This window comes from Tetrahymena thermophila, assembly GCF_000189635.1.
Source record: "Tetrahymena thermophila SB210 genomic scaffold scf_8254815, whole genome shotgun sequence".
NCBI lineage: Eukaryota > Ciliophora > Oligohymenophorea > Hymenostomatida > Tetrahymenidae > Tetrahymena > Tetrahymena thermophila.
The window spans coordinates 502,387-514,477 of NW_002476571.1; the positions used below are offsets into that span (position 1 = coordinate 502,387).

Genomic DNA, 12,091 nt, shown 5'->3' on the forward strand with positions numbered 1-12,091 from the left:
AAACAAAATTTAAAATGTATAAATATTTTAATAAATTTAATATTAAAAACTCTAATTTTATAAAAGATTATATAAAACATGTCTGCTTTCGTTCTTATTCTTATTATTCATAAAAAATATCTATCTTAATTTTCATGTTAAAAATTTATCAAAAAAAAAATTATATTTAGTTTTTTAAATTCGTTTATGAAATATTTAATTTAATTAAAAATGTTTAAAAATTATGAAAATTTCATAAAATTTTACCATAAACACAATATTTATAAAATAAACATAACATGTTTTTTTTGAGATAAAAATTAATTTATTTCCTTTTGTATCTTTTGTTAAATATCTCGTAAAATGAAACTTGAAATACAGCTTTTTAGCTTTATTTTTTTTACAAGTTTATCTTAATTTCTAATTTATGTTCCTCTCTTTCCTTAAATATCTTGTAAAATGAAACTTAAAATAGAGCTTTTTAGCTTTGTTTTTTACAAGTTAATCATAATTTCCTCTTTGAAATGTCTCTGTAATAAATATCTCTCTTTTTCTATTCTTCTCTTTCTTGAGCTTTAAAAAGAAACTTCTTTTTTCTATCTTTTTTGGTTTTTTCATCTTTTTTTGTTAAAAATTAAAATAAGCTCCATTTATAATCAAATTAATTTACATTAATATTTCTTGAATGCATTCTGAAAGGCTTTATAGTAAATATATAACCCGAAAGCCTATAAAAAATTAATAGAAATTTCATAAAAACCAAGAAAAAATAAATTTATATTTAAGATAAAATTTAAATTAAATCATAATTTATATATTTTAGATTATCAAAATAAATTTTTTTCAGTTTCTATTTGAATTTGGTTGCTAATATGAAATAAATTAATGTATGGCTAAAATATTACCCTTAGAATGAATATAAAGGCTACTTCTCCTATCCAGATGTAATAGTATTAATTTAAACTAGTGCAAATACTTTAAGATGGATAAGAAGATTAATTAATACTTTGATAATACGTAGATATATCGTTACATATATTTATCACAAATTAGAAGTTCTACATCAAATAATAAGCAAATCCAAATATATAGACTATAAAGTTCATCCCATACATAAACAGAGTCTTTTAAATTATTTCAAAATAACTAAAAATGAAATAATTATCAATAAAAACTTGAATTACCAATCTATAATACCCATATTTTACATTAAGCTTAGGAATCATATTAGATAAAATAATCAACACTGACAGTATATCAAAGAATAAAATTGCTTACAAGTTTTGTGTATAATTAAAAACAATATGGTTTAGTAGAATGTTGATTAACTCAAAAACCTAATTTTTTTATTTTAAATATTTAAATTTTGAGAGCTTTTATTTGACTCAAATTACTGATTAGAATGTTGCATAAACTTGAGAGTGTCTTATTTCACGGCTTTGCTTGGAATTACCAAAAAATATGTTCGTAACTTTCTCTCCGCAGCTCCTTTTTTGACAAATAATTACAATTTGAATTATATTTTCAATATTTTGTGATAAAAGTAAGATCAATATAAGTCAATTTATAATATATCACGAAACTCAGTGAAAATGTTTCAAAAAATAACTAGCAATTACTTACTGCTCTTTTCCCTTTCCTTTTTTAGGTTTGTCTTCGTTATTCATTAATGATATTTATCTATTATCCTCCTATAGTATATTATCGAATTATTTTAAATCAATAATATATTAAATAAGTATCTGTTGATTTTAAAATTATCAAGTAATTAATTAATGAATTAATTAATTTAATTAAAAATGTCTAATCCTATTAAAAACTTTTTTTACTTAAAATATTTTAATAAATAAGAATAATATTTGTAAGCTAAATAAAAAAAAATTTACTCCTTATGGGATTCTCTTATAAAATAAGTAAATTTATAAATTAATAACCGATTTTGATTATATCTTCAAATTAAATTTGAATCTTTTCTCAATGAAATATTAAAAATGTAAGTAAGATAATTGAGACATTATAAATTGAAAATTTTATTTTTACAAGAAACTTTTAAGGAACATTTTTCTAATTTAATTTTAATTTATTACTTATTTATTTAATTTTAATATAACAAAAATGGTTTTAAAAATCCAAAAATATATTTGAACTAATTATAAGGACAAAAAATTAAATACATGAAAAGAAATTACAGAAAATTGTTATCATTCATTTAATTTTATAAATAGATTATTTATTTTTGAATAATTTTATATTGCTAACTAACTTGCTTTGTTTAAATAAATAAATATGTTTAATCATTCTATGATTGTAGAGATTTTATTGAACCAAATATTAATACAAAGATTGTGATAGTGCTTTCCTCTGTAATGTACTCTTGTATCGTTTGCAACTCCTAAGCATAAATTACATATAAATTCATTTAAATGCAAGTTAGATTCACGATTTACAATGTCGTTTATTATTTTTTCTCTTTACTCTTAAGTTAGCTCTTCTGTGAAGCTGAAATTCTTTTTTTATAAGTTTAAATCATTTTAAATTAAAATAAACAAAAGAAACTAAAAATTGATAAACTTATCTTTTCTCATTTAATTCAGTATTTTAATTCATTCTTAAAAATAAAAAATATTTACCTTTTTAACTTATTCGAAACCTGTATTAAATTGTTTATTAAGTATTAAAATATTATTTGTGACTATCTTTTCCAAAATATCGAAATCAATTGACTGAGAACTCAAAGAAATAGATATTTTACTATATCTCTTTCCATGGTACAAAATTTGAGTTGAGGCTTTTAAAAAATAAAAAAATATTATTAAAAATGATGGCATTTTAATAATCAATTAAACTCTTGATAATTTAATCCAAAAATGACTAAATAACTAATCTAAATAAATCTTTAATACATTTTATTAATTATGTAAATAAAGCAAATACCTTTGATAAAGTCTGTGAATTGCTTTTAGGAGACAATTTATTACTTTACCTATGTAGGTAATGAATGGAATTATTTCATTTTAGATTCAAACTATTAAAGCTCCTTTTAGCAGACTTCCTAAACTTAATAGAGTTTTTGGACATAAGAAGAATAGTTATTATCAATAGTTGTGGTTATAATCATGAAATCTATGGCTTCATCTACATCTCTATTTTAATCGTGGAGTGTTTAGAACTGTTTAACCTTTTTTAATAACAAAAACGTTAAGCTAAATACTTAGTTAATAATTAAATTTTTACAAAAATCAAAGCATTTTCAAGATTTCTAATTCTGTCATATATCAAATGGTTGAAGCATTTTCCTTCACAAGCAATAACTTAGTAAACTAATGACATCATTTCGGCTTTATAGTCCTTTTAAGATTCGATTTCATCTATTTCTTGCTTTAACTAATACATTTTATCATAATTTTAATCATTTTTCGCTTTTTTTCTTTATTTCTCCAAGTCTTCAATTTTATCTAATCCCTTTTTAATTTATTTTAACTAATTCAGAAAATATAAAATAAAATTAAATTGGTACTTCTCTGATAGCGATCAATTTCTCAAAGTGTTAGTAGAGACCCAACGAGTCGATTTCTTGTATTAAATCTTCATAAAATTTGTTGTCTACGTAGTATCTTTCATCGTTTTCATACACTTTTCTCCAATATTCTCCTTTATATATTTATTTACCAACATTAAACTAAGGAATTTAATTGAGTTTTTATTGCTTCTGCTTTTCTAATTCCAATTACTACAATCTTTTTCTCTCTTCTTCTTCTTATTTTTTCCTTTCTTACTCTTTTTTTTGCTATTCTGCTTTCTATTTAGCGCTCTCTCCATAATCCAGAGCAGTTATGTCAAATGTATTCATTTCAAACTCTTTTAAGCTATAAATATATTAATTAATTAATATATAATTGTTTAAATTTTAATATAAGCTTACTCCATTACTTTAGGTTCTTATTTATGTGTTTACTATTAAATTTACTGCTACTACTATTGTCCTTATTGGTTTTATTATGTTGGAGCTTCTGCAAAATCTTCAAAATCTTCAAAATCTTCAAACTCATCAAATTGATTGGCATTTTATTGTTACTGTTATTATAATTATTAAGGTTCTTTTTATTAATTTATTTGATCATTGCCTTAAAAATCACCAAAGAGGTCATCATCATTTTAGTCGTTGTATTAAGAATTTACTTATTAAGGATTATTTTAAACTTAATTATTCTATTATTAAGGTTAATAAGGAGCTTACTCAAAACCTTCAAAAAGGAGGTCATTATTATTGAAAACATTATTGGCTGTATTTTAAGTTTAAAAGATAGTTTAGTTATTTTATGGCACATTTAAAACTTATTAATGTTTATTGCTTTGTTCAAAATCACCAAAATCGTCATCACCTCCTAATTCTGCTTGGAGATCATCTTCAAAATCATTTTTCTTTTAATTTTTTTTAACTTTTAAGTTTCTTTCAAAGTCAAGAGTAAGTGTGTCTGCTTAGCTACTTGTGTGGTCTCCTTAGTTGTTGTCTTAAATGCTTGACGTAGCTTTTGCATTATTTTGGGAAGAATGGTCTTCAAATAAATCATTTTAATGATTCTTTTTATTTGGATTTAATTTAGATTCTTGTTAACCTTACTAAGATAATTCATCTTATAACTAATCTTAAGGTTGAAGGTCATTATCAACTTGTTAGTTTTATTTAATAATTGAATCCCAATCAAGCTCATATGCATGAATTGGTTATACAACTACCTTTTCTTATTGTTTTGACTCTTAAAAATCTGCAAATTCTCCAAATTCTTCATCTTCAATTTTATTTTGAACTTACACGTTTGACTGAGGCTAAACCAAGTTTGTAGGTTGTTACTAAACTTATTAAGTACTTTGATTTTAGAACATCTTATTTTTATCTGTTAAGTGATCAACTTTGTAGTCATCAAAAAGGCTAATCACATTTCCAATAAGCTCTTTTTCAATTTCAGCTCCTGATTTTTTGACAGTTGGCAATTAAGAATTGAATAAAATGTTTGCCTACTATACATTAACTTGAGTCTATGCATTAAAATTGTATTACTAATCTGAGTGGAAACGAATATTCTAATTTTATATTTATTGTTGTTGTTGAGTTTATTATTGAATTAAATTTTCTGTTTTAATATCTTAAAATTCTCCAAAATCATCTTCATTTTGATTGTCATCATCACCAAATAAATCCTAGTTTTTTTGATGATTTTATTACAGATTTGGTATAATATCTAAAGGCATATCCAAAACAGATGTCTTAGGTTAAGATTCTTGAGCTTTTTATTCAAGTTCATAAAATGCATTGTATTTTTTAAATCCTTCTTGCTAAGCATTTTAATTATTTGGTTAATTTTATGGTTAAATAGGCACATTTGTGTCTTAAAAATCTCCAAAGTCATCACTGATTTTTTATTATGCTGTTTGATTTTAGATATTATGAACTGCAGTAGGTAAGGAGGTTTATTAAACTTAGTTAAATGAAGAAACGTGAGTAGCTACTTATGGCTAAGCATCTGTAAATTCCCCAAATCCATCACTTTTCTATGCACTATTTTAAAATTAGCTGTGGACAACTTTTTCATTCTACGCCTAGTTTGATGAACTGTTGTTTTATATTGCTCCAGATGCTGTTTCAAAATCTCCAAAATCGTCACTTTATTTTTTAGTATTATTATCCTTATCTTGCTATGTGATTTATGTGCTTCCAAATGCATTTTATAAAGCTTGTAGGTTATTTTATTAGAAAGTTTAGTTAATGTTTGATTACTATTGCTCTATTTAGTTCGATTGCTAAACTATGTTAGTATGAGACTAAAAATGTTGACTTAAACCTTGCTAAACACCCTAGCTAGTGTTTGGTAAAACGGTTTGAATTCCATTTAATTGTTAAGCTGTTGTTTAAACTGTGGTAAAATCACCAAATTCATCACTATTCTGTTTTACTATTTTTGGCTACTATTATTATAAATTTGGAGCTACTATATTTTATTAATGATTTTAAGCATTTAAAGCATTCAAATTGTTGATGGTCTATAAATTATGTAGACCTGTTGTAGTTTACTAGCTGCTTTAATGACTAGTAAAATCACCAAAATCATCATCGTTATTTGTTAATTTATTTATCTATTATACTTGATTTGTCACTATTTACTGTTAAATTATTTAAGCTTATTGTACAGTATTGATATTTTAAGAGCTAGGGACTGAAGGCATAGTTTAAAATTAATTCTAAATTTGAACAGCAGCGTTTAAATTATTTTAAGTTGATGGTGCATCGTTAAAATCCCCGAAATCATCGCTGTTCTTTTAAACTTATTAATTTGGATTTTAAGTTAACTACCAATTTACTTATTACTAACTCAGATGATGAAGATGATTATTATTTTGTGCTTAAAAATTAGCATGCTAAACTGTATTAAACTAATTGCTTATTTGAGGATGCTTTTCCTAAAAGGTTTATGCAGATTGAGTCATATTCACTAAATTTTACTAAATATTTTAGCCTTAGTTTGAATAACCTTAATGCTAGAAATTTTAATGATGTTAATATTAACTAATTGCCTATTATGCAATTTAACCATTTTAATTAAAGCTTCCTTGCATTTGATGAATATTTTAGACAGTAGAAGCTGTTGAAAAATCACCAAATTCATCTTCAATATTGTGCTTCTATTACAATTATGCTGTTAAATTTATCTATGCTTAATATTAAGGATTGTTTAAAGCAGCTTATGCCATTTAAGCTTAATTCTATGCATAAAATTAGTTAATCTATTATGGATTCTAAAGATTTTAAACTTAATTTTATTAAAATTATTGATATGCCTAAGATTAATTCATGTGATGAGCTTAATGTTGATAAATTTGAGATTACTAAAACTATTATTATTATTATTATTATTATTATAATTGCTATGACTAATACACTTAATATTATTGCTAACTATGATGCTAGTGTAAGTTTGAAATATTTGCATTCTAATTTACAACATTTCCATATCCATATTATCCATTTGCATGAATTGTAGCTAAATTTTATTAGTTTTAAGCCTATACGTTAAAATTGTTTGGTGCTGAATTGTTCATAAACATTTAATTCTAACCTAATAAATATAAAAATTATTCATAATTCAAAACTATTTAAAATAAAATTACCTTATTTTTATGTAGGCTTTTAAGGACTTTCGTTGAATGTAAAACCGGAAGGACCCTATAAATTATTAAAGGCATCGTATTTTTTAATTGTGCTAGCGCTCTATTATGTTGAATTATTTTAAGATGAAGATGAAACAAAATCACCAAAATCATCATGCTACTACTGCTAATTTACGTGATTATTGTAAAATTATTAATTTTAATTGATTTGCCCTGCCATCTAGTATGGCGCTACGTATTACTAACCTTATTAATAGGTATTGAAGTGTTGCTAATTATATGACATTTGCAATTACTGATATTTTTTTTAATGAGTGATTTGATTACAATTAATTAAAAATTAATCAATTTATCTATCTATCAATCTTCGTTTTGATTAATTTTATTTATTTATTTATTGATTTCTAAAATAATCAAAAATTAAATATAAATATAAAAAGAGCCCTTCAAATATTTATTTTTTAAATGTAGAGTTAAAACTTTGATTTTCTTTTATGTTGATCAAGTTGAATTCGATTTAACACGAATTAAACAGTAAAACATAGAAGAGTCTTAAAAATAAATGCATGATACTTTCTTTATTTATTTGAGAAATCTATTAATCAATTTAAAAAATAGAAATAAAAACATATCATATATATTATTTAATATATTATTATTATTATTTCTAAATTACAAATTTTTAAAATATAAATTAACTAAAAAACTAATATTAAAAAAGATAATTTTATATTTATTTAATAAAATTTTCATTCATTTTAGTGATTAATATAAAGTTAGATATATATATATATTAATTAAATTTGTAAATACAAATTTGGTTTTATAATTAATTTATTTAATTTTCACACTTAAAAATGTACAATATTGCTTTTATTATTTTTTAATAATATTAAATTAAATAAATTAATTTTCTTTTTGTTATTTCTTTATCACTAAAATATATGGAATCAATCAAAATTTAATTAATTCATTCTTAAATTTATCCGTTCATTCTAAAAGCTTCATTATTTTAGATCTAAACAAGTCTTTATCGGTAATGGGTTTTTCAATATAATCATTAACTGCGTATTGAGATGATTTAATTTTCAAGAAATCTGAGCTGTCAGCAGTGACAATAACAATTTTAGGTTGCTAAATTCTATTTTACATTTATCTTATTTGCTTTGTGAGCTCAAATCCATCCATAAATGGCATTTGAAGATCAGTAAAAACTATGTCATATTTTTTTTCTTGCTCTTTAATTCTTTACAAAGCTTTCTCTGCATGAATAAACTCTTCCACATCAAAATTTTTATAATCATTTAAGTATATTTTGAGAGCAATTAAATTGTATTTAGAATCATCAACAATAATAATGTTGTATCTCTTATTCATTTTATATATTCTGTTTTAGATTGAATTTATTGATTTATATTTTTGAGCTAATATCTTTGAAGTTAGGTTTGCTGATGAGTTAGACATAATCATTTCTCCTTAATGAGTACTTATTATTTAATCATATTCTCCTTCTTGAGGAATAGTATCCATTACTTAATCTGTTTAATTTTAATTACTTATTGTCTTTCCTTCTTTTGTTTGTAGTGTCTTACTAGGATTAGGTCTATTCTAAGCTATTGAAGGATTTTATGACCTTATTTAGGTATTTCCACCTAAGCTAAATCTATTGTTTACTCCATTCACACTGTTAATTTGCTAAGTGGGAGTTTTTTTTCTAGTTTTCTTTTCATTCTTATATATGTCAAAAGTAAAAGTTGATCCCAGTCCTACTGTGGACTCTACTTTGATGCAGTCATCTGGACCTAAAGCACCAACCAAATTTTTGCATATAAAGAGTCCTAGTCCAATACCTTTTCACATGTACAACATTAATACAAAATATTTAACAAATTCTAATAAAAGTTTACCTTGTTAATTCATTTTGTCTTTGTTGTCAAATGTTTCGTATTCCTTGAAGAGTTTTTTGACAACTTCATCCGACATTCCTGTACCAGTATCACCAACTGATATTCTTACACAGTCATCTTAATTTACTGCTTTAACTGTGACGAAGCCTTGTTTAGTGAATTTAATTGCATTTGAGACAAAATTGATAATAATTTATTTTAATCTGTTTTTATCGTTATAAAAAGTTATGTCTTCTACTTATTGTATCAAGTCAATATTTTAAGAAGAACACTAAAATTAAAAAATGTCAAACACTTCTTTGATGCATTACTGCAAATTAATCTTTTCAGAAGATAATTTAAGCTTCTTATGCATGATTTAGGAATAATCAAGAATGTCTTTGATCATAAATAGAAGCATTAATGAATTATTATAGATAATATCAACATTTTGCGCTATAGATACTATGTTCATTTCTTTAATCTATCCCGTGAGAGAAATAATGCAATTTAGTGGAGTTTTTAGATCATGAGAAACCGTAGCTAGTAATCTATCTTTATAGGTATTCATTTATTAAAGTTACTGATTCCTTTTTTCTTGAGATACATTCACAAGCAGAACCAACAAAGAAGGCTATTGATTCCAAAAGCAATTAACGTACTTTACATTAAAGTAGCTCTACCCATATTTGTAAGTACACTTATCTTCAACGATGTTCATAATTTCAATTTATCCACTTATGTTCATGGTCTTTTTTATATTGTGAACATTTTTGCTTTAAGCAAACAACTGCTATTTGATTTTTGAATATAAAGTAAATGAAATCTCTGAAGGATTCTTTTCTTAGTCAGCCTCCTCTTAAATCATGTATTGAAGTTTTTCTAGAATTTCTTATGATCGCTCAACTTCAAAAATATTTAAGCTATTTTTGTTTGCATAATCAATTTTAACATGTTTTTATTATTGAGTCTTGTACATTGGGTTTAAACTTTTTAAAGCTATATTAATTTTAAAAATATGAAAATTATTTTAAACTCACAATAATCAGATAAATTACCTGAAGGGAAAACGAATTGACTTTAGTTTTAGAAGGAATTAATACCTGAAATTTCTTCTCTTTTGAAAGAATAACCTTTAGTATTATTCAGATCCATTTGTTGACGAGTGTTCTCAAAGATATTACTGAAATTATGATTATTTTCCTAGTAATGGCTTTGATTATCTTCTAGTTAACAAACAAAAATGGCTGAAGGAATCAGTATATCAAGCAAATCTTTTTATCCTTTAAGTATTTTAATCTAGTTAATAAAATCAATATATTGTGTATTCTCTATTCTTGTTTCAACATAAAAACTAAAGCATACAATAACAGCAAGTAAATAAGTATGAGTTAGAAACATATTTAATTCATTAAAATTTGTTCCAAATATAGAAGCAATGCAAGAAAAACTAATTAAAATGCATTTAAAGTACCACTATTCAATGTATCTACAGAAGTGCTTTAAAAATATTCCTATTTGTTTAATAATATTCATAACTAATTAGATTCAAATGTAAGATCATTAATTAATTAATTCTTTTAAAATATTCCTCTAATTTCATATAAATCTCATCTGTAATTTATTCATATATAATAAAATAAAAATAATATTTAAAGAAATTCTAAGAAAGGTTATGAAATCGCTAAAATATAATAAAAATATAAATTATTGGCTATTCAATTGTAAAATAACTTTTTTTAAAGCATTTCAAAACCAATTTTTAATCATTTAATTAAAAAATTATTTTAGTTTTTTTATTAGTAATATAAAATATTTTTAAATTGAAATATTTTAGTGGGAGATTTCAAGTATTTTCTTAAATAAAATAAAATAAATTATATTTTATTTAATATAGATTGTTTTAAATAAATAAATTCAATATTTTTCCATTAAATCAAATCGACTTTATTAGTAATTTAATAAAAGCTATTAATTATACTTGTTTTTTTAATAAATATGTAATAATATTTTTCTTATTACTGTTTAAGAAATTAAATCATTGAGAAAAATAATTGCTGCATGTTATGTGATTCAAATTAAAAGAGTTTATTTAGATAGATAGTTTTTAATTAAAATTATTATTGTACCACAGAAAAGCCAATAGGGATAGGATGTTACATGTTGTTAAGAGTTAAAATCAAATATAAGAGTCTTCAAAAGATAAATAGAAAAGCTGAAAACAAATAAGACAATAATTCTGTAGACATCAAACTTAATTATTTTATATTCTATTTAATAACAAAACAAAAAATGGTTACAGTTTGGCAGAAAAAATTAGGATTAAAATGAATTTATTTACCTATCGTTAAAATAATTATCAAAATTAATCCAAGATATATGCTTAGAAATAAGTTGATGTATTACTAATTATAGATGGACACTATAGAATTTATAAAAATCCAGAGCATGAAAACAGGCGTAAAGAACTTGAATTACTGTTTTTTTTGTGATTGAATTATTTTTTACTGCTAGCTCTGAATATCCTTTAATTTATTTTGTTTCAATATGCCATTTAAATTCTAGTTCTACATAAATTAATCTTCGACTTATCCGAAATAATTTGTTTCTTTATGTAAAACGGCCTAAGGACTTGATTAGCTTTTTTGTTCCATGAATTATTATTAATAAATTGATCTAAATACTTTAGTATTAATTAGGTATCTTTCGGTTACTTAAATTTACAATTTATTTATATAAAAAATATGTTTTTTATTCTATAAAAGACTATATTTATTCTAATTATTTGTTTCTTATTAATTATATCAAAAAAACATTGTTTTTATTTAATTTGATTACATTTAAATTATTAAGAGCAAAAAGATAATCAAAACCAATCATAATCATTCAAACTATATCTACTGTTCTATAAAAGCAATAAGAGTATAAACAACTTTTAATAATTAAAAACATATATATATATATAACAATTTATTTAACTTACAATTTTCATTTTCAATTTTATCTCTATTGATATTTATTTATTTATCTGTTCTTCTAAAAATTAGTGTTTTTAAAACAAC

At 22.9% G+C, this 12,091-nt stretch overlaps 3 protein-coding genes across 3 annotated transcripts; all 3 read right to left on the minus strand. All coding sequences in view use genetic code 6, as the record gives it.

Moving 5' to 3' along the window:
• Positions 1 to 484: 484 nt before the first annotated feature.
• TTHERM_00202860 (transmembrane protein, putative) lies at positions 485 to 1,646 on the minus strand (the record flags this gene model as incomplete). Its single annotated transcript, XM_001007071.2, has 6 exons — positions 485 to 597; positions 650 to 707; positions 885 to 1,103; positions 1,164 to 1,316; positions 1,374 to 1,467; positions 1,603 to 1,646. 6 exons carry the CDS (start codon positions 1,644 to 1,646, stop codon positions 485 to 487), a joined length of 681 nt encoding a protein of 226 aa, XP_001007071.2.
• A 627-nt stretch (positions 1,647 to 2,273) lies between these two features.
• TTHERM_00202870 (hypothetical protein) lies at positions 2,274 to 7,528 on the minus strand (the record flags this gene model as incomplete). The annotated part of the gene is made up of 7 exons (XM_001007072.2): positions 7,144 to 7,528; positions 3,902 to 7,091; positions 3,497 to 3,845; positions 3,214 to 3,441; positions 2,914 to 3,157; positions 2,610 to 2,767; positions 2,274 to 2,486 (listed from the first exon to the last, which is right to left on the minus strand). Exons 1-7 carry the CDS (start codon positions 7,427 to 7,429, stop codon positions 2,274 to 2,276), a joined length of 4,668 nt encoding a protein of 1,555 aa, XP_001007072.2. The 5' UTR covers positions 7,430 to 7,528.
• Positions 7,529 to 8,133: 605 nt separating this feature from the next.
• TTHERM_00202880 (ATPase, histidine kinase-, DNA gyrase B) lies at positions 8,134 to 11,683 on the minus strand (the record flags this gene model as incomplete). The annotated part of the gene is made up of 5 exons (XM_001007073.2): positions 8,134 to 8,993; positions 9,051 to 10,028; positions 10,088 to 10,543; positions 11,159 to 11,299; positions 11,371 to 11,683. The coding sequence occupies 5 exons, from the start codon at positions 11,681 to 11,683 to the stop codon at positions 8,134 to 8,136; spliced, it is 2,748 nt and encodes a 915-aa protein (XP_001007073.2).
• Positions 11,684 to 12,091: the final 408 nt, after the last annotated feature.